Genomic DNA, 23,650 nt, shown 5'->3' on the forward strand with positions numbered 1-23,650 from the left:
TTACAGCACCTGTGTTTACCACAGGACATACTCTGCTTTAGCAAGTGCCTTAGGAATCTGTGAAGACCCTGTTAAGAGGTAATACAAATCAGAAGGTACGCTAAGAGCGTAGAAGCTAAATCATCTGTGGCTGTCACAACTCTAATGGTATGTCTGTACTACTCGCCTGATCGGCGGGCAGCAATCGATCCAGTGAGAGTCGATTTATCGCGTCTAGTTTAGACGCGATAAATCGACCCCCGAGCTCTCTCCCGTTGACTCCTGTACTCCACTGCCGCGAGAGGGGGCAGGCAGAGTCGACGGGGGAGCAGCAGCAGTTGACTCACTGCAGTGATGACACCGTGGTGAGTAGGTCTAAGTACGTCAACTTCAGGTATGTGAATAATGTAGCTGAAGTTGCGTAACTTAGATCGGACCCCCCCTCCCCCGTTGTAGACCAGGCTTAAGCCTCCTTACACTGCTAGAACTAGTCTCTTATCTCCCCATGCACCTGAATCTGCCATCAGAATTCAAATAAGAATTCTGACGGGTCCATTTTTCGATCTTTTTGGAGATGCCACAGAAATCTATGTGGCTATAAATATAGATGTTTAGCTGGAGGGCTGCTTTAGAAAATTTGAGACTAATTTTAAAGTTTGTTCCAATTTATGAGAAATAATTCACAGGATACAGTAGCATAAAGATAGCACTGGCTTGTTCCACTCTGCCAGCTGCATATAAACTTGAGTACCAGCTGCCTGTGCTTACCCTTCACTGTCCCTTGTTTTTCACTGGACGGAGAAAAGGTGATGTGCGGTGTCAGGATGGGCCATTAGCACTTCTCTTCCCTCTTCTACGGAGGAATGGAAAGGTACAGATCTGGGGAACAGTTCCTCTTAGAACAAGGAGCAGATGGCCTTACTTATAGGCTCCCAGTGCTCCACTAAGCTGAGAAAGATGAGTGCTACAGATCCCCTTGGCAGTCCTCATGGACTTAACCCACAACTTGAGAGCCCCTGATCTAAATGTTATAACAGGATTTTGTCATCTGTAACTTCTAATTTCTTGGATCAGGATTAGACTCTACACTAGCTAGTATGTGGTGGAGCTTTTGGTATTCACATAAGGACCTCAGTGGCAAAAACAGCAGAAATCAACAGTTTCCTTGGTATTTATCTGTGAAAACATCTCTGACAAATTACCTTAGTTTTTGGGTTTTGTGGGACTGTATTAGTTAGTCATGTTCAAGCAAAACTCCCATTGACTCCATATTCTGGCAAAGTTTGTCCTGGAGTGCAGGTTCAGGCTCTAAATTAGTAATAAACATTCTAGTGGGTAAGTCAGCTTGTCTGTGTTTTTTCAAGGAAACAGTTATTTATAGAAATGAAAACAAGAGACTAGCTATGTAACTATTTCCAGCTATAAAAATATTAAAAGAAAAGGAATAATTGTCAGAATGGTCAGATGATAAAATGGAACCACCCTTGTGTCACACACACACTGAAATAGGTCTTTTAAAAAAAAAATCTTGTCCAACTTTATAAATGGTATTTTTTTCCCTGGTGTCTGTAACATTTTTTCAACTAATAAAAAAGAGAGATAAATTAATGGGAAGGGAAAATAGCTGCGAAGCTCCAAAAGACTAATGAAGTTATCAGTGTTTTAGAAGAAATGAGGGAGAGTGGTGCAGTTAAGTGCCCAATGGTGACTTCAGCCTTTCACTAACATGGATTTTAGAGCAATAAATAGCCCAGAATTTTGTGCCTGATCCTGATGAAGCCTGGAGCTCGGTACCTCTCAGGATCATGCCCTTTTGTGTACTGTTTGTTGAGCTGAAAAAGAAACCTCATACGGAACATTATAAACAAGTAAATAGCTACCAAGTAAAAGCAGGGTAAGGCATGGCAAGATAGACAAGCCTTGAGGGCTCTGATAAAGTAATTAAAATGGAGAGTGATGCTTGAGTGGTTTGTATGTATTATAAGAACCCAGAGATTGAATTGCAGCCTTGGTAATGACATGTCCATGCATTATTTATAAATTTGTTCTATGACATATTTTCAAATTAAAAGAGGCTTCATTCCTTAAGTAATAAAAGCCTTCCTGTGCATCAGACATACTTGAAGCTTATTGTATATTGCGTCTGATGCCCAGGAGCCCAGTCACAGTATATCTGGTGTTCTGGGGTATACTTTATTATGCTAGAGTCCAGTTATGGAAAATGAAGCTGGGATTGGACAACAGGGGATGGATCACTCAATGACTGCCCGTTCTGTCTATTCCCTCTGAAGCACCTGGTGTTAGTCCCTGTCGGAAGACAGGATACTGTGCTAGATGGACCCAATATGGTATGACCCAATATGGCTGTTCTTATGTACGTCTTACCAGTTTGTAATTCATTGCAGATCAACTATAGTAAGACATAGTGAGCCCCCTATATACTCCATATTATAACAATATTAATGGGATTTCTTACTGCGGGGTTGTTAAACTTTTTTTAAAAGGCTATTGGTAGAATGTACACGGCACTTGTTAGGAAGCGCCTGTGTTATCAATATGTATTAAACAATTGGTCTGTTTTCCACTTTTGGTGTTTCTGGGGTCCGGTTGGTCAGCATTTCTGACTTTAGTTATAACTAAATCAAGCATCCAAATCCCCATTTTAAAAAAGTGAGTGCTTGATGGGCTAGCTAAAGCTGCCCAATGTAAACCAGATGCCTCAATGGTAGAGAATGTTTTGCTTCCTATAGCCACAAGAAACAACAAACCCTGACTGATTAAATTCAAAATACAAATAAATTGATTTAATGGTGTTTTTATGCCATGACATTCTGTTAATATATTTCTAGTGCAAATATTTAATCAAGATATTTTTAAAAAATATAAGTATGTTGTGTGAAAATACTGTGAAATTCTAATCAAAACCAGTGGTGATGTTGTGTACTTTTTTTTTAAAAAAATGGTGCATGTGTCACAACATACCAAAGCTGTCTCTAATGTGAAAGAGTTCTTCCATCTGCTTATTGAAACAGAAATTATATCTACTTATTAGAGCATGAGACTGTGAGTCCGAAATCCTGGACTCTGTTCCTAGATTTGCCACTGACCTTAGTCAAGTCACTTAACCACCCTGTGCCTCAGTTTGCCCATCTGTGAAACCGTTGTAATAATACCTTTCTCATTGAAGTGTTGTGAAGCTAAATTAATTTTTGCAAAGTTCTTTGGGGAAAGCACGATGGAATAGAAAAGTATTATTCCAATCACAATTCATCATGGATGACCCCCCACTAATACACATACACACAGAGTCATAAGAACAGTCATACTGGGTCACACCAAAGGTCCATCTAGTCCACTATCCTGTCTTCCAACAGTGGCCAATGCCGTGTGCTTCAGAGAGAACGAACAGAACAGGCAGTCTTTGAGTGATCCATCCCATTGTCCTCTCCCAGCTTCTGGCAGACAGAGGCTAGGGATACACAGAGCATGGTGTTGTATCCTTGCCCATCCTGGCTAATAGCCATTGGTGGACCTATCCTCCATGAACTTATCTAAATCTTTTTTTGAACTCTGTTATAGTTTTGACCTTCACAATATCCCCTGGCAACTAGATCCACTGGTTGACTGTGTGTTGTGTGGAGAAGTACTTCCTTTTGTTTGCTTTAAGCCTCTGCCTATTAATTTCATTGTGTGACCCCTAGTTCTTGGGTTGTGTGAAAGAGTAAATAACACTTCCTTATTCACTTTCTCCACACCAGTCAAGATTTATAGACCTCTGTCATATACCCCTTTTAGTCATCCCTTTTCCAAGCTGAAAAGTCCCTGTCTTTTTAATCTTTCCTCTTATGGAAGTTGTTCTATACTCCTAATCGTTATTGTTGCCCTTCCCTATACCTTTTCCAATTCCAGTATATCTTTTTTGAGATTGGGCACGAGAACTGCATGCTGTATTCAAGATGTGAGCATACCATGGATTTTTATAAAGACATTATGATATTTTCGGTCTTATTCTCTATCCCTTTTCTAATGGTTCCTAGCATTCTGTTAGTTTTTTTGACTGCCGCTGCACATTGAGTAGATGTCAGTCATATAACCCCATACATGTAAGCCAGCAAATTTCCCTATGCTAGTACAGCTCTCACTTTCTTCCCTTTCTCATCAAGAACACTATGCCTTTCCTCCCGCTGAAAAAACCCACAGGGCTAGGACCACAAAAAAGGGGACTTGTATTCAGTGTTGCAAGGCTTAATGCTTGGGGCTGTCTATGTATTAAGTAACATATTAAGGGGGTGCATGGGTGGGTCCTTAAGTTTGTGCATTTGTTTCACTGTTACCAAGCATTACAAGGGGTGTGTGGGTCTTGAAAATCACCAAAACCTGTGTGTTGTCTTTTATGGACAGCTCCTTTAGGTGCTGTGCCACCTACTGTAATCCACAGCCCTGAGTTCAGTGCCCAGGCTCCTATGCAATGTATGGGGAGAGATAGGCACCTAATGATGAGATCCACAAAAGCCAGCATGCTAAGTGGGGAGCTGCCTAAGCCAGCCAATAAGAAATGCCAAGGAGAGGGAGTTGAGGTGCCTAAGTCTAGGCTGGAGGGAGGTGTCTTCTGCTCAGGCATCGCCGTTGTGAACTCCCTCTAAATTCCCCTTCTGCCTGCTTTGAACCCAGGTCTCTCACCTCTCAGGTAAGTGCCCTAACCACTGGGCTATAGGGTGTTCTGGGGTGGGGCTCTTTCACTCTCCTGCTGAAGCTGTTCCACTTTGTTTAAAATACTTAACAGTCACTGGGCCAGGGCAAGTGTAAGAGAAACTCTATAGCCCTGTGGTTAGGACACTGAGCTAGCATGTGGGAAAGACAGGCCCCAATCCCTGTTCCAATGACTAATTGTTTATATAAAGTGGAACAGCTTCAGCAGGACAGATTGAGAGAGATTTCTGACCCCCGAGTACCCCATACCCCTGTGATTAGGGGCACTCTTTGAAGGGGAGACCTAGATTCAAATCCCTGCTCCACATTAGGCACAGGAGTGATTTGAACCTGGGTCATCCTGCATGGGTGCTCTAGCCACAGGGCAAAAGTTATAAAGGGGCCAGCACCACCACTATCTTCTCATCCTCTTCCAGCTGTGTTTTGTCCAAGGCCCAATGCAGTAGGCGTGCTCAGAGCATGCCTACCAGATTGGGGCCCGCGGGCAAGATAGGCAGGAGGACACCTAGTTTGTGAATTCCATTGAGGCTTAGGGGACTTGGTATCAGGGCTTAGGCAGCTGTGCACATGCCCCCTGGCAGAAATTCAGGCAGCTAGGGGATTTCACCGCTGGAAACTTAGGCACCTACAGGGTTAGGTGGCAGTTGAGCAGGGATTTGAGATTTTGGCTTTGGGCACCGAAAGTGGCAGCTAAGCATCTAAATCCCTTTTAGATCTAGCCCACAAATGCCCACTATAATGACACAGGTGGCATTTTTAAAAAATAAACATGCAGCAGATAACTGCAGTGCTGTAAAGTGCTTATGTTGTGTGTTTTCCCTGTGTCATTTCAGTTCCATCTCTCCGACCTGAGTGAGTATTGTATTTTTAAAAACGTATTTCCAACATTATTGGATATTTTGGGTATGGGGGTCAGAGGGAAGGTCGTTTTCCTGTAATCATTCTAAATAAATAATCGACAGTTGCTTTTTTTAACTGTCTCTTTTTTCCAGAAGTGATCTTAATTGCGTGTACAATGTTCTAATGAGATAACAATGAAATTGATTTACAATGGTCCCAAAGTTCAGTTTGGTAAAGCTGCTAAGGTAACTGGTTAATTAGTAGACAGCCTCCTGTTTTGCTCAGGTGCTGTATCTTAGGGAGAGTTTCACATTTCATTCCCCTAAATGTCTCTACCAATCTGATTACTTTAAAGGTTGCTCAGATCAATGCGTTCTGTGTTTTTCCTAAGTTTTCTGCAATGCTGAGTTTACTGAGTTCTTACTGAATAATTAACATGTGTATTTCATATTGTTTTCTTTTAGAATAAGCCTTCCTCCCTTAATAAAGGTTACCTGCTGTTTTATTTATGGTTCACTCCTTTGCAAGACTCTGTATTGCTTCATTGTTTAATGTTAGTCTCTTCTTTATGTTTTATACACACACATTAAAGAAATTGTTCAGTGATTGAATTACATAGCGGTAGGATGCACAGTTTGTGGCTGGGTGACATGCCACAAAGGTTATTTAGTGACTAATTTCTAAGGGGAGGGGAAATTGCAGACTTATTCTGTGGAAAAGTACTTAAGTCTCTTGAAGCAGCACTATTTGGATGATCCAGTAAAACAAAATGGCCCATACTTGTTGCGAGCAGAGGGAATGAGGAGCCTTTTTAAGGTTTAAAATCTTTTTCCAAGAACTCTGGATGCCTAAAATGTCCTATTCTAGACTGAGGATTCAGATTCAAGGCTGTAAACAAAAGAACTGTATTTTATGAAGTGGAACCAAATGCTCTTCTTACTGCTGTATCCATGCAGGTGATTTCCCTAAGTAAAAGTAAGTGGTTTTAATTATTTCAGAATAAAAACCTTTAGCAAGGATATTTTTATTTGTCTTTGAGTTGCAATGTTGTCTAGTTAAAAAAAAATAGTATTGTTTTTAATAGCAGTCTCAGAACAGTAGGCACAAATACACGGATTAGAGGTAGAGTACTTAAGCATATTTTTTAAATTTGTGCCTGAAAGAACAGACAGTCTAAAATATGTCCTGAAAATCTTCGCCACATGTTTATAGATGCCATGGTTAATGTACACATTGACTATAGATGAGTTTAAGCAGTCAGCCATTATTTTTGCTCTTAAGTTTCTTTTGTGGCTAGCTTGGAGTTTTATAGATTTGCTCTATATTCAATAAAAAGTTAAATGGGTATTCTTTGCTTCCCCATAGGACTTTTAGGATACTGTGTGAATTAAACTTATGTGTAAGCAGGGATCCGTAAGGGCAACATCTGAGCCAAACATGTAAAATACCATGAGATAAACATTTGTATAGCTGTAGAGGCTAGGCTTATGTGCAGGTGTACATGAAAGAACTGGGTATAATCAAGAAAAATGTTAAGTATGTGCTTGATCCTGTGCCATACGGAAGGAGAGATGGTGTACCAGCTAAGCTGCACACACCACCTCAGCCAGCAAGCAAGCAGCAACCATACAGTACATTGAAAAAGTGCACTATGCTTCTCATGGCTAGCCAGTACTTGTGCCCATACCCCTTTTCATATGGATGCATAGCACCGAAGAAGGTCTGTGTTGGGCCATGGGGATTGAATGTTGCCTATGGTACACCACAGTATGAAGGTGAGGGTGATCGGCAGCCACTGTCCAGGAAAACAAGTTGTCCTGCTAGTAGAAGGATTATAGCTTATGCACCATAACACCTCCCTCAGTGTTTCCAGAGTAGTGAACAGCTCAACACTTAGCTGAGCAGCTCCCATTAGTTCCTATGACCCACCCACTTCACCCCCATTTAGAAGTGAGCCCTACATAGGGTTTGTGAGCACAGAGAGCAGGGGAGTTGGAAGACTACCTCATTTACAATAAATTGGAGCATCCAAAGTACTGATTAACATTGGCAGACTGCAGGGTTGGTGATTAAAGAAGAATGGAAACATGGAATGGTAGCATGGGCAGAGAAGGAGAAACCACTACTTTGCAATCTACAGCGACCAGTCGATTAGGTACTCTAATGGTGGGTTGTCACTGGAGCCAGTAAATTAATACTTTTTATAGGCGCTAGTGACATGTTTGGTTGTGCTTAGAGGCCACTGGTGTTTTTCAAACCATTTACCAACTCTGTAATTTTCAGAGGTACTGTTTCTTATTTCAGATTAAATTATTTCAGCCAGTGCAGAACTATATTGACATTTATTTGCAAAATTTAGTAAAGTTGACTTATTCTTTCAGCAGTGCAAAGCCAGAATGGAAGGTCAGTAACTCAGCTATAGAAACTCTGTTATAATGCAACTACTACAACTAAGATTTCAGGTTAATTAGGACAGTTTGGTTCTAATTTTAGTCTGATGAAGGAATAAATTAACTAATTCATTTGTCTTTTTTAAATTAAATATTTCACTTGATTAAAAAAGTAATAAGATATTTTTTCTAGTGGAATGATTACAGAACCTATTCATTAAAAATTATTTACATATAAATATATTAATCATTTTTGTAATAATAATTAGCACTTTCCATAGCATCTTCATTCAAAAATCTCAAAGCCCTGGAAAAGTATTGGTTATAATTAAATCCAGTTTACAGTTGAGTAAACCAAGTCACGGAGAGGTGATGTGATTTGCCTAAGGACACAGTGAGTTGATAGTAGAGCAAGGAACAGAGTTCAGAGTATCAGTCCTTTGTTTTAACATTTCCTTCTTACATGTATGCAAGGGAAAAATACAAAAGATGTGGGCTAGATAGTGCCATTTAGGTACAGCTTAGTGTAAGGGGCAGCATGGCAGAGCAGTCTCAACTGGAGCACTGGAAGGCAAAATGCATCATGAAACATGCCATACCTACTACTGCACCCTTTACTGAATTGCAGCTTGTCCTCTGCTGCCCATGAGGCCTCCATCCTCTCCTCTGGGGTGCCACGTGATTCAGGGACATAGGGATGGACCAGGCCCTGCACTCCACGGATTACAGAGACTGCAGTTCCGCACAGCCCATACATGCATTATGCAAGGAAGAGTAAAGGCTCTTTTATGGCTTCCATTCCATAACATGCAACTGTGTGAGAGCCAGGCAGATTGTGGTGGTGCTTTTTCTTATATAGGCACCTGTTACCCTCCACCCTGTCCTGATTTTTCACACTTGCTATCTAGTCACCCTAGTGTGACTGCAGTTGTGAAGCATGGGACATTACATTACGGCTCATTAGGAGCATTGCTACCTCACTCTTACTGCAGGCTGGCTGTGGCAGGAGATCACTTATATTGGCTCGGGCCAGCTCAGTCTCCTCTTTACTTTGTTCCTGAGGCATTTGCCTTTCACACCAGAACAGGAGGCCCAGTGTATGCCAGTAGTGTATGGGAAGAGGGGGGCAGAAGGAGGATGGATAAAGGAGAGAGCAAAAAAGAATTAAAAAGAGAGAGAGTAGAAACTCACAAAAGTTAGAACAGAGATGAGAAGGAAAAAAAGAGACCATTGTATGCAGTTCTAAAGTACTCATGGGCAAAAAACCTGGGTACTTGGAACAGAGACAGAACAACAGGAGACAAAGAAACTGGACAGGTGAAAGCAGAAGCTATAATCCAAACACATAAAAATTGTATGACTCCAATTCATCAAGCTGTACATGTATCCCGTCTACATAACCCTGTGTCCTGTCACTGTTACCCATGCTCTCCCTCCTTCTCTTTCCACCCCTGCCGTTCCCTTCTTCTGATTGTTACACCCACTTTTTGTGTCATGTCTTCAATTACATTATAAACTTTTCAGGACAGAGACAGTGTCTTTCTATGTGTTAGTGCCATGCCCAAAACAATGGGGCCCCAGTTGGGCCCCAGTCTTGACTGAGAACTCTGTGTGCTATTGTAGTACAAATAGGGAATAAATATTAATAAATGTGCCAGTACTTGGCACAAATGGATATGGGGCAAGGACTGTAAATGCCAGGTACTGGCCAGTCCTATTTTGAACAATGTTATGGGGCTTATTCCTTCACCCACTTACTTCCCTGGTCCTTCTCGCATGAACAGAGAGCAACAATACCCGAAGTCCAAAGGTGCAAACAATTCGATGTTTATTGGGGTGAACTTCCAGCAAGCATGATTCCGGTTTCCTTCCTTAGTATCCTCCTTCCCAGCTCTGACACCACAGAGCCTTACACCTGTGTCCCTGTTCCCATTCCTACCCTTAGCCAAACATGATTCCAACTTCCTTACTCCCATTCCCTGTTCCCATTTCCCCCTTTAGCAAAACATGATTCCAATTTTCTTACCCCCATTCCCTGTTCCCATCTCCCTTACCCACATGCCCATGCCCACACCCAGACCCCCTCACTTTCTCATTGACTACAGATTATATAGTAAAACTTGAGTTCCGCTTAGCTATACCTTAACCAATCATTTTCCTGAAATTTAACTAACCAATCCTAACATATTGTAACATGATTATGTAACCAATTATATCCCACCACCTTAATTAGTTTACACCCAGCAAAATTAATTATACAGCAGACAGGAACAATCACAGAACCAGACAGAGATTATACAGACAAACAATAGCAAAGTGGGAACTATAATGACAAAACAATACAGAAGTGAGGATTTCACATCCCAGTATTGATAAGTGAGTTCTTGCCAGACAGGATGCTGTTTCCTTTTACCTTTTCTAGGCACTTCCCTTTCTCTGGAGGCGATAGGCATTACCAGGACAGGATTGTATTCCTAACAGCCCAATAGCACCTTCTTTCAATGTGACTAGTTTGGAATGTGAGGATGTGACCGGTAGCTTCCTAGCTTATGGCTGCCTCTGCTGCTTAGCCAAAGGCCTTAGCCTAAGAACAGGGCCTCAGACTGTCACAGTAAGAGAAGGCCCTTACACCAGCAGACAGTGATTTTGATTCTTTCTTTTATACCTCTAGAACTAGCCAAGTGATAAGAATACCCCTAAATTCTTAAAGTACAGGCCTTTGCAGACAGGCCTGAATATCTTTATCCTAACAAACAATACTCCATTTCTGTGTGAATTCTTCATTTATGTCTTCATGCATCCAAACAGAAAACAGGAATTTTGTGCTGAATGAGTCCTCTGCCTCAGGAGAAATGAGTGACCATTCAGCATGAGTGTTGGATTGATTAGGGGATATTAGACCTGTCACTGTTAATTCTGGGCTTTTCAAGTTTCCTATTGACACTTTTCTCCTCTCGGCCTCATATTATGAAATTTCTCGTGTGTGTGCCTGCCTGGGAATCCCAGCATCTATGTTTCTTCACCTTAGAAGACTGTTATTGTGCACAATGATTATAGACTTTGGTCTCAGTCCTGCTGTCACAGTCACAGGCATCCATTGCCACATGTCCGATTTACACTTGGGGAGCCTGATCCAAAGCCCTCTGTAGTCAGCAGGAGTCTTTCCATTAACTTCAATGAGCTTTGGATCAGGCCTGTGCATAGCATCTGGCTTCAGAAGACACAGCACAGTGTGTGGCTGTCTCTCTCAACAGGGCTGGCCTTAGGGAAAATGGCGCTATGGGCATATTTGTATTTTGGCACCCTTTCTTTGAGGTTAAGTACGGATACACAGTATGGTCACACACCTTAAGTTTACTGGAGAAGCTTTTAAGTTACGTTAAGGACTGTGTGCACCTACAGCAGAGACCCCTGCAAACAGCCTGGGCAGCCTGTACACTCAGCACTGGCTCGCTATAGCACTCGAGCCTCTGGCAGCTGCGGCGAGAACACCGGGTTGGCAACCGTGCAAAGTGCTGGAGGAATGGGAGTGCAGCAAAGCACAAACTGAAGACCAGCACAGCACACACCCAGCACAGGGTCTGTTTCCCCGAGCAGCTGGGAACCTGCCCAGGGAGCCCCGCCCCCTCCACTCCTCAGCACTGCCCAACTTTGGACAGACACCGTTGTGCAGGAGCTCTTGTCACCAGCCCGGGCGCGCCCCATCCACCCCTGCTCCACAGGCATTTGGGGGCAAGTGAGCAGCTACCCTGGTGGGCGGACTGCGCCAGGCAGCTGGGGTGAGAGCAGGAGACGATTGGCAGAAGCAGCTCTCCCCACAGTCCAGCACAGACTGGTGCATGGTATCGCCCCAGGGGCAAGGCCAGCCCTGGCCCCTGCCCGTCCTGCAGGGCACTTCCCCAGGCCCAGTAGCGCTCCTGCAGCTCACCCCAGGGCAGACCCTCCCAAGCCACAAGTTGAAACAACCCTCTCTGCCCCCTGCAACTTTAGTCCCTCCCCCAGCTGGGAGCCAGCCCGACCTTCCTGCCCCTTCTGCCAAGCCGGAACACCACGCCAGCAACAAAGCCACTCACAAGTGGAGAGCAGAGCCCAGGTGATGAGCGCTAGCCTCTTACCTTGCAGCATCTGCTTGACCACAGCATCCCCCTGACCACGGTGCCCACCTGTAAGGCTAACCCTGTCTCTCAAAGCAGGACAGACAGCTGTGTATGTAGAATGTTAGTCATCTCATTTTATCATTTATTCAGTAGGGATTGTGCATATTAAATTTTATTGTACAGTGTTTTTATTTAAAATCCTAAATTATATTAATTCACTGAACAAATGATAAAATTGTCCATGTCTCTCCTTGTGGCTGAAACAGTCTGGCTTGGAGTTTGTTGTTGTTTTCACGGTCCATCCTTGTGCTCTTCTTTGTTCTGTTTTATTTATTTCTGTATTTTTGCTGCTGCCGCCAGGTTATCTCCTCTCCTTCCTTTTTGTTGATGCCTGGTGTTGCAAATCCCTGAACTCCAGTCCTAGGGCGAGTCATTCGTAATTCCAAAGTGTGGCATCTGCTGTGAGAGGAACAGTTGTACTGTATATACAGGCATGGCAATTTCCTTAACAATGGAAAAACTTGTGGGTGGGATAGGGAGAGAATGTAACCCGTTGCTTCACTAGCTGGCATGCATTGTGATTGCTGCAAAATCCAGCCACATTATCATAATATGAAGGAGTAAACGTTGGACAAGGATTTCAAACAGATGGTGCGTAACAAGGCACGTAGGTCGCATGTTGCTAAACAAGTTAAGGTAGCGATCATTCTAGTTTGGTGATGAATTTGGTTTTTTGCTGGAATCCCATGTAAATGATGGGGTGCGATGTCAACATGTCTACACAGCATCTTGGAGCAAGCCTCCCAGCCTGCTTCCTCAAACTTGTGGTAGCAGGGCTTGTGCAAGTGCACTAAAAATGGCTGTGTAGTTGCCGCTTTGATATTGCAGCTCAGTCTCTCAAGCTCCCCACCCCGCCCCAGGCTTCGGAGCCCAAGCTCCAGCCCAAGCCACAACGTCTACCTAGCTATTTTTAGAGCACTAGCGTGAGTCTGTGGACCTGGGCTGGGAGGCTGACCCCACATGCAGTGTAGACGTACCCATATTGAGTGGACGACACATTTTAAAGCAAAGCAAAGATTTTTTTCCTTTGGAAATGAGGTCCTCTGCATCTTTGATGGATCCCAGCTGATCCTCAACCTCCCCTACTTATCATTCAAGACTCATCACAGGCATTAATTAAGCTTGCAGCAATGAGGTCCCTTTCTGTGCCTGTCAGTGGTAATACTCAGTCATCTGGAGAGGTCACTGCTGAGCTGAGTGAGATGCTCTATTCCCTGCAGCAGATGAGCCTACCATTGTCTGCAAAGTTTTCAGCTATGCCCTTAGCCAGCTAGCGAAAGACTTAAAGCATCCTTCAAAAGACATGTTCTCCTTCTTTTTCCTGTTTGTTCCCACCTTCCTGTTGACAATTACTGCAGCTCTTTTTATGTCAGTTTTAGCTGGAAGTGGTTGTAAGTGGCTTGTTTTTTTAAACGAAGTCTATGAATAGTCAATCTAGTATCTTTGGCCATGTGATACAGAAGGTCTGTGATACGTACTTTATATCAGAAAACTGTTCTGTGCAGATTAATTTTCATGTATCAGCAAAACTCTAGGAGAAATTACCTACACTCAACAACAATGCTACATACACTCAATGTATAATTTTCAGATTTCTGCACAAAAGTAATGATCTTGGCAAGATATTATCAGAAGGACAAATCCTGCAGTGAAGCAAATGTCCCATTGGTTACAAGAGTTTATTTTGCTTGAGTAAGGGCTGCAGGCATCACTCTGCATATCTCTTCAGACTTCGTTTTTGATACATAAGTAAAAGCACCAGCAAATTGTTGGTGGCCACTGACAAAATTTAGAATCAATCATTCATAGCTGTATTTTTATTTCAGACAGATATATAAGGTCTTCAAGGCAGGGACTGTTGTCATTATGTGCATGTCCAGCAGCTAGCAAAATGAGGCCCAGATCTCAGTTCAGGCCTCTCCATGCTACTGTAGTCCAAATAATCAGTGAGAATGCTCATAATATATTTCTTGTATTAGTAAATGAATTTAGAAAATTCTCTAATATTCTATTAACGTGGTCCAATTTTCCTGCCTTCTGCAGATCATATTTTCATTAGGAGCTGCAGTCTCAAAAGAGTTTATTTTATTTAAATATATGATAAAGAAATTTAAGTTAAATTCTTTTCACTGTAGTTGATGTCTAAGCAGCAGCTAATGTGGTGTGTAGGCTAATGAGTAAAGATGTGTCTCATTTGGTTTTCCTTTATTTCAGATGCAGAGAGAAATTGCTTACATAGGCCGAGACGGCCCAAATGCTCCCCGGCCAGGATCTGCTACACATCCTTCTCATGCAATTCCAAGCTCATCTCCCATTACACCTGTGCCCCACTCTATGCCCCCGTCTCCATCCAGAATTCCTTATGGTGGGGCCAGGCCTGTGGGCATGCCAGGCAATGCAACAATTCCCAGAGACAGGCTCTCAAGTGTGTCAGCATCAAGATCCATATCACCAAGCCCTAGTGCCATTTTGGAAAGAAGGGACGTGAAACCAGATGAGGACCTGAGTAACAAAAACCTTGCACTGTTTCGAAATGAAGGCCTGTATGCCGATCCTTACCTGTATCACGAGGGGAGGATGAGTGTTGCTGCTCCCCATACTGGACACCCTCTTGACGTTCCTGATCACATTGTTGCTTATCATCGCAGTGCAATGAGGTCCTCAAACACTTACTGTAGCCCTTCTCTGCAACCTGAAATGATGGAGCAATCATTGTACAGACAAAAACCAAGAAAATACCCTGACAGCCATTTGCCAACTCTTGGTCCTAAAACTCCTCCTGCCTCTCCTCACAGAGTCGCTGACATGAGACTGATCGATATTCATACTCAGCATAACACTCATGTGCCCCCTCATGTTGTCCAGCCAGACAGGTCTTCTCCTAGTCGCCAGTCCTTTAAAAAAGAACCAGGAGCACCGATGTTTGTGGAAACTAAAGCACGGAATGCTATGGGTTCACCTGGCATGGTCGAGGTAGTTCCGTCTGCGGCTGACAAACAGGTTTTTGGCTATGGATCCGCTGCGGTGCCCAAAGACAAAGAGACGAGGTAAGACAGAGCAAGAATGTAAGGTATGTAAATGAGAGAGAGTCCTGATCTGTGTGCATAACCTCATTTAATACACTGGAGCCCAATATATTGGGGTGTGGTCCTTAGGGAACTGTTAGGGCAGTAAGTAATTTAAAGGGGCTGATGTACCAAAAGAACCAAATTTACTTCCAAAAAAGTGTTGCCTCCTAATGGTGATCCAGGATCATATTAATTAGTGGTACATTTCAGTCATTTGAAAAAATAAAATGATTAACAGATTTTTTTTTTCAGACAAGTAAATCATGTTACAAGAACAAATGTTATACTGCTAGTGCTATTAAGGGAATATATTTCACACCTGTTCAGAATGACACTCTGATATTACAATTTCTATTCTTTATGGAGTGGAGTTTTTCTCATATAGTGTGAGGAAATGGAAGAATTTATCACTGGCTGCTTATCTGTTGTAAAACATGGATTTGCATAAAAGTAGAATAGTTTGTTTTTAATATACTCTTTGGGGAGCATTGCTGAGATCAGCAAGCCCATCCTGTTGAAGAAACTGAAACAAGAATCAGAGTAGCAGCCGTGTTAGTCTGTATTCGCAAAAAGAAAAGGAGGATTTGTGGCACCTTAGAGACTAACCAATTTATTTGAGCATAAGCTTTCGTGAGCTACAGCTCACAGCATCCGATGATGTAGCTCACGAAAGTTTATGCTCAAATAAATTTGTTAGTCTCTAAGGTGCCACAAGTCCTCCTTTCCTTTTTGTGAAACAAGAATGTTCTTTCTGCTGATTTTTTCTAGCAGAACAAATGGTTAATTGATGACCTACCTGTTAGTTATCACCTGACGGTGATCTCTCCTGTCTTCTTAAGGGTCAGATTTGCACAAAGATCTTATGATGACTTCTGCTGGCATAGACCCTACCCTAGGGCAGAAAGATGATTATATTGGCAATTGGCTAAGATATACCAGTACAGTTGTACTAATGATAGGCTATTGACTGTGCTGCTAACTTTTACAGAACTCTTTAGGGAATTGAAGGAGGCTAGCTGGAATGCTAGGCTCTCAAAGGCTAAAGGCTGTGAAAGGTAACTAATGACTCAGTGCTGGGGGAGAAGTAGTGCCTCACATCTCTCTTAAGTGCCCCCACTACGTAGAGTTTTGCAGCCCGATGGGAACCCAACAGAACCCAACTAGAGTGTCAAGTGTGAATCTGGTCTGACAGCAACCCGACCTGCTCAGGTTGTCTCCGATCACCTCCTCCTGCCTGTGGGGTTGGTGCAGTGGCGGCTACATGTCCCAACTGCTGCTGGCCACTGCCACCTTACTGCGCTGTGTATGCTACAGAGTGAGCGTTCTGATGAGTTGCAGAGCACATATTCGTGGGGTGTAAGGAGCAGGAAATCCTCACCAGACTGAGCCCCAAGGATGAGTCGGCAGCAGTGGTGCTGACACAAGCTCAGGGGGAAATATCGGGTCTGAAAACAACTCAACACTCTCCAGTCTGGTTTGGGTCCAGTTTGGGCTTTAAAATTAGGCCTGAGCAGACTTCTACCACACATCTGATTGACAGGCTCAGAATGAGTCTCCTCCAACTGTAATTAGCTAGAGAGAGGATCAACGCGGCATGAGACTTAAGGATACCTCCAAGTGTAATCCCATGCATGCCCACACATGCATGTGTGCACACACACACATACACACCAGTGAATTTACAAATAATTCTGCACCAGCAATCTGAGTATTGTCCCTAAAGTGCATTTAAAATTATGAATACAATATTTGCATAATAGCACTTCTAAATATATACATGTATTTAAAATTCAACCCACTATTTATTCACAAAATTACACTGGAAAGTGCTCGTGTTTTATTTTGTTTCTTGAAACCTTGAGTGTCTGGGCTATTTTAAAAAATCATACTAAATACCAAAAGCAATCAGTGCAAATTAGTCTATTGCCTAACCTCTGAAATGTTACTTTAGGAAATGTTTTTGAGTTATACAACTATGAAGAGCCTAAAGACTTATTGAAATAATCCTTTCATAATTTCATAAACAGTAAAACCAATTTTTATTGCAATTGTATTAAATGAAATAAATAATACAAAGTGCCTCCTGGCTGAGGATGCTGAATTCTGTTTCAGCTTAAGCTGAATTTTTACAGCTCAGTTATAAACGGCTGACAGGCAATAATTATAATGGAAGCGATGAAGCATCTTTATATCTGGCAATGGGAGGTGGCACAGCTATTGTCTAATCAGAAGGTGTCTAAGCCCCACTTGTTTTATCAGCAGCACAGGTACTATCAAATGAGAAAATAAAATAACAGGCCTGATACTTCAGCCCTTAGGTATGTCTACACTTACCTCCTTAGCAATCAATCCAGCGGGGGTCGATTTATCGCATCTAGTGAAGATGCGATAAATCGACCGCTGAGCGCTCTCTCGTCGACTCCGGTACTCCACCGAAACAAGGAATATAGGTGGAGTTGACGGGGGAGCATCAGCAGTTGACCTACTGCAGTGAAGACACCGGGGTAAGTAGCTCTAAGTGCGTCAACTTCAGCTACGCGATTTTCGTAGCTGATGTTGCGTAACTTAGACCGACTTAGCTTTTCCCCCCCGCCCCCCATGTAGACCAGGCCTGAGTCATGTGGCAAAATTCACAGGCTTACACAGTGCTTAAGTTCTACATAAGCCCTTTGGTGAGGATTTATGTGGGACTTAAGTGATGCACAGGTCTCATGCCAGCCCTATGCATGGGGCTGACTTTCACCCATATAAGCAAGAACAATTGAAGTCAGCTGGACTTAAGGTTGCTAGGTGTCCAGTTTTGACCGGAACACCTAGTCAAAAAGGGACCCTGGTGGCTCTGGTCAGCACAGCTGACTGGGTCACTAGAAGTCCAGATGGCCGCAGCGGCATGCTCCACGCAGCTCCTGGAAGCGGCCAGCATTTTCCGCTGGCTCCTAAGCGCTGGGGTGGCCAGGGGTCTCCATGCGCAGCCCCTGCCTGTGGCACAGGCACCACCCTGAGCGCCGGCTCTGCAGCTCCCATTGGCTGGGAACCGCAGCCAATGGGAGCTGCGGGGGAGATGGCTGCAGACAGGGCCAGTTCATGGAGACCCCTGGCTGCCCCTGCACCTAGGAGCCAGAGGGACATGTTGCCACTTCCGGGAGCTGCCTGAGGTAAGCGCTGGCTGAAGCCCACATCACGAACCCGCTCCCAACCCCTGCCCCAGCCCTGAGCCCCCCACCAAACTCACTGAAGCCCACACCCCAACCTCCTGTCCCCCTCCTGCATTCTGCATCCTGTGGCCCCAGCCCAGAGCCCCTTCCTGCGCCCCAAACCCCTCATCCCCAGCCCCACCCCAGAGCCCACACCCCCCACAGTCTAACCCCCTACTCCAGCCTGGAGCCTCCTCCCACACTCTGAACCCCTTGGCCCCAGCCTGGAGCCTCCTTCTGCATCCCAAATCCCTTATCCTCAGCCCCACCCCAGAGCCTGCACCACCAGCCAGAACCCTTATCTCCTCACACACCCCAACCCCCTGCCCCAGCCCAGTGAAAATGAGCAAGTGAGAGAGGGTGGGTGTGGGGAGATGGAGAAAGTAGGGGGCGGGGCAGGGGTGTTCGGTTTTCTTCAGTCAGAAAGTTGGCAACCCTAACTTCAGTGGTTGGGGACCTGAGGACTGAATCCATCTGGAGGATCAGATTCTGCACTGCCATGTACCTTGTGTGCTCATTGACCCCTGTGCAAGCCTTGCCACATCAGAATGGTAGTGTTTTACATTCATTTTGTACATATATAAACAGTTCCTAAGGGGCCGGGCAGTGGAGGCCTCAGTGGTCTCGTCATTTTTTATGTAGATATTCTGTAGTTAACAGACCCCTTTAAAATGACTAGAAGTGGTCTGAGGCCTCTGAAAACCTCAAACCAGCTATCTAAGAGCTGCTATTAATACTGTACAATCTAACTTGCTTTAAAAAGAAAAAAAGTGTGATTTGCACTGCCTATTCTTAGAACTTACCTTGAAGTAATATTATCCTAAGCTCTTTCTTGGCCACATAAAATGTATTGATTAAGCATAAATGCAGAGAAGAAATTTATGTGGATAGAATTTTGACTAATTCTCTCTTTCCCCTGCAATTCTCCTTGAATTATTCTGTTTCCTGGGATGAAATGAGCAGGTAGAAAGAAACTGGTGCTACACTAGCATGTTTGGAAGTTGTGTGTGTTTGACCTCTAATAACCATATCCTGCTTTTGCTGAAGACAATGGGGCGTTTGCTTTTGGGACTTTGATGTCAGCAGGGATGGAACTGGGGCCAAGAAAAGGTATTCAAAGATATTTCCCATCTTCCCCCTTTGGAGTTTCCCATGTTGATTATATGCTGTGGAAATCAATCTCCTAACTAACAAGTCTGTCAAGGTTAATGTTCGGGGTTTAATGTTTGGCTTGCTGTAGATAATTCTTTCTTCTATTTATTTTATCTCTGCTATTTCCAAGGGTATATAAAGGGAAGGGTAACCACCTTTCTGTATACAGAACTATAAAATCCCTCCTGGCCAGAGGCAAAACCCTTTCACCTGTAAAGGGGTAAGTAGCTAAGATAACCTTGCTGACACCTGACCAAAATGGCCAATGAGGAGACAAGATACTTTCAAAGCTGGATTGGGGGGGAAACAAAGGGTCTGTCTTTCTGTCTGTGTGACGCTTTTGCTGGGAACAGAACAGGAATGGAGTATTAGAATTTGTTAGTAAGTAATCTAGCTAGAAATGCGTTAGATTTCCTTTTGTTTAAATGGCTGGTAAATAAGCTGTGCTGAATGGAATGTATATACCTGTTTTCATGTCTTTTTGTAACTTAAGGTTTTGCCTAGAGGGATTCTCTATGTTTTGAATCTGATTACCCTGTAAGGTATTTACCATCCTGATTTTACAGAGGTGATTCTTTTACTTTTTCTTCAATTAAAAGTCGTCTTTTAAGATCCTGATTGCTTTTTCATTGTTCTTAAGATCCAAGGGTTTGGGTCTGTGTTCACCTATGCAAATTGGTAAGGGTTTTTATCAAGCCTTCCCCAGGAAAGGGGGTGTAGGGCTTGGGGGGATATTTTGGGGGGAAGACGTCTCCAAGTGGGCTCTTTCCCTGTTCTTTGTTTAACACACTTGGTGGTGGCAGTATAGGGTTCAAGGACAAGGCAAAGTTTGTACCTTGAGGAAGTTTTTAACCCAAGCTGGTAAGAATAAGCTTAGGTGGTCTTTCATGCAGGTCCCCACATCTGTATCCTAGAGTTCAGAGTGGGGAAGGAACCTTGACATGGTGGCAGAGCGTTGGGATCATTTTAAGATTTTTTTTTAGATAATTTTGTGATTTTTTTTTTAGATCATTTTGAAGCAGAAGCACAGTAGGATTTTAAAAGGACATTTTTTTTCCTTTGGTCTGCTTGGAAGCAGGTTTTAAGCTAAAAGCAGTTAGAGTTTTTTTGTCTCTGCCTGGGGGCCAAACCAGCAAGTGTAACAAAGAGATTTGTCTTTTTTGAGCTGGAGTTTTCTCTACCTCAAGGCAGGGTAGTTAACCTCCTGCAGGGAAATTCATAAGTTTTCACAGACCTGAAAAGTTTTGGGTTTTTTTTTAAGCTAAGAGTAACTAGAGGGTTTTTCTGTCTATTTGCCTGGAGACAAAGGATTTTTCTGTAGGCTCAGAATAGCTATCAGAGAACATAGGTATCACATTACAGCACACACAAAGAATTTACAAGCCAGTTTTTTGGTTTTTTTTTACTCTCGGGTGTAAAGTTAGTTAAAAACAGAGAGGCTAAGATGACAGAACCCAAGGCAAAAAAGCCAAAGAGGCTGCCCACAGGAGAGAAATGGAGGTAAAGGAAAAAGGATGGAAGCATGCTGAGGAGGAAAAAGAGGCTGCCCACAGGAGAGAAATGGAGGCAAAGGAAAAAGAGTGGAAGCATGCACTGGAGATGGAGAAGGCAAAGGCTCCGCAGAATAGCAATCCTTCTCCAGTTACCGCTTCACATCCCAGGAAGTTCCCCACCTACAAGGCAGGCGATGATATCGAGGCCCTCTTAGAAAACTTCGAGATATTGGGGGGGAGACGTCTCCAAGTGGGCTGTTTCCCTGTTCTTTGTTTAACACGCTTGGTGGTGGCAGCATCGGGTTCAAGGACAAGGCAAAGTTTATACCTTGAGGAAGTTTTTAACCTAAGCTGGTAAGAATAAGCTTAGGTGGTCTTTCATGCAGGTCCCCACATCTGTACCCTAGAGTTCAGAGTGGGGAAGGAACCACACAAGGCATCTCCTTCCATGGTACCTGAGCACCTAATTCATTCTTGGACTAATTCATTTGTCAAAACAATTGTGTGACAAACTCTGCTTTACAATGATGCAAAAAAGGTTCAAGTGTCATCTGGAAGTTAAAATAATTAAAATGTCTGAACTTTCTTATGCAAAAGAGATATTAAAAGTCTCCTACCATGTTGATTGTAATGGAAACAGTGTAACAGATTGAACTGTTTTATCTTTAAGAAATCATGAGCCCTTAAATCTGAGGCTCAGAAGAAGAATAATTGACTTTGTTAGTGAGTGGCCATGTGCAATTTTAAAGATGATTTGCTTCATATTTTTTTGGATGGCACATTTGTCTGGCTCATGGTGGCTAACTCTGGAGGTTACTGTAGGCAGTGCAGATCTACGAATCCTGAGAGATTGAAAGTAAAGTTGATTTTTTCAAGTTAGTCTGAATTAACTTGATTAAATGGCATTATTATTTATTTACATTGCTTATAAAACAACACTTAAGTGTTGTAAAATTCCAGTATATTTAGTATTACTATATAAATACTCAGTGCTGTTACTCAACTATCATCAGATACTGAAATGTCAATTTAATTGTGCAACACATTCTCCCTGCAATAAAAATACAGTTTTCTGAGATTTATTAAACTTTTTCTGAACTCACAACTTTTGCCTTTGCCTTTTTATGCCACCTAAGAATCCTGATGGATGTTAAGGTCAAATGGGAAAAAAAAAAAAGCAGCAGCTAGTGGTTCTCTTAGTTAATGCAGCCACATTTCACACCTTGACGCTTGTGTTTAGATAGTAAGCTAAGTATGATGGCCTTATCCAAGGCCATATTGGATGTTATTCCCATCATAAAACCACTGTTTTGGATGACACAACTGCGTATGGGCAGCCCCAGCAGTGAACCAGAAAAGCTGTTTATCTAATTTGTCCTCAGCACAGTTGTGGACGGTGGGAGCTCCATCACTAATGCAATAAGTAATGCATTTATGAGGAAGCATTACAGTGATGTGGCCTAAAGATCTTGCAAACTCGCCCCATCCCCCAACCCTTTAGCCAGATGACTCTCTAGCTACTGGATAACTTTGGACAAAATCGACCTGAGATAATTGACCAGTCCGATTTACATCCTGGGGGTCTTTCCTTGTCTTACACTTTGCAATCAAATGTAGTAGAGTATCTAATTATAAGCAAGCTTTTACTGGTGCTAAGAGTATTTTTTATTAGGCTTCCACTTTTGGCTCCCGCACGCAAAAGGCTATGATAGGTGGCTCCTGCTTGTGGCTGGCTCTGACCCGGTGTGATAGAAAGTCTCTGAGAAGTTTTCTCCCTACCTTAGGCTCCTGCGCAGGGACTGTAGGGTGGGGAGGAGAGCTGCTACTCCATGCTATTGCCACTTGTTAGCACCAGCCTCTCCAAAAAGAGTGGGGTGGTGTAATGGCCACAGCCCTGTCCCCATACCTGCCAGTAGAGTTGGCTAACTACAGAAGGCAGTGCAGGCTGCACCCATTTAAAAGGCATGTGCTAATTTGTATCCTGGGTTGCTCCAGAAAGAATGCTAGCAGTGATATCTCTCTGTGTTTGGGCAGAATCACATATAGTTTCTCTGCATGCAGTTCATCCAGTGAAAGCCAAGCCAAGTGGCTGAACCCATATGATTTGTACAGGGGAATGGCACCTGCACTTTGGCATCCTGCTAGTTGAGGAATATGACCAAGATAAGACATTCCACTTCCTATAGCTGATGTGGGATAATTGCTCATGTATAAGGATTGGCAAAGATTATTGCACTCAGTAATGTTTAAAAGTGTTACTCTTAATTTACCGTGCAGGTGAGAGAGTTTGATTCTGGTTTTATTATAAGATGATTGAGATGTATGATAATGTACGCTGGAAATCAAACATCTCTTTAATTGTGCTCATCCTTTTACTTGGGGACAGCAAGCAGAGTATTCCCATTACACTTCACTTTACACCTTCCTGGAGTTCCTGCATCCAGCCACTTTGCCTGCTGAAGAGGGTTCAGGTGAGGTCTGTCAGTACCACTCCTATTTGGGAATTGAGAAATGCAAAGCTCTCCCACTGCATAGAAGCAGTTCATACAAAAATTACCAGCCTATTTTTATGATGTTAACATTTTTAACATATGCTCTTCTCCCATGGTTAAACAGGAGAAAATATGTCTATGCCTGTATCTGACTTTGTTCCTGGTGAATCATATA

The 23,650-nt window shown here is 43.1% G+C and overlaps 1 protein-coding gene across 7 annotated transcripts in view; it reads left to right on the top strand.

The window, feature by feature from the left end:
* The window catches only part of KIAA1217 (KIAA1217 ortholog), a 240,793-nt gene that overhangs the window by 153,118 nt on the left and 64,025 nt on the right, over window positions 1–23,650 (top strand). For all 7 annotated transcript variants that reach the window (XM_077809458.1, XM_077809461.1, XM_077809460.1 and 4 more), the window contains one exon: window positions 14,291–15,123. In XM_077809458.1, coding sequence (XP_077665584.1) covers window positions 14,291–15,123 — 833 coding nt within the window. Of the gene's footprint in view, window positions 1–14,290; window positions 15,124–23,650 lie in introns of those variants that run through there.

This window comes from Eretmochelys imbricata, chromosome 2, assembly GCF_965152235.1.
Source record: "Eretmochelys imbricata isolate rEreImb1 chromosome 2, rEreImb1.hap1, whole genome shotgun sequence".
NCBI lineage: Eukaryota > Metazoa > Chordata > Testudines > Cheloniidae > Eretmochelys > Eretmochelys imbricata.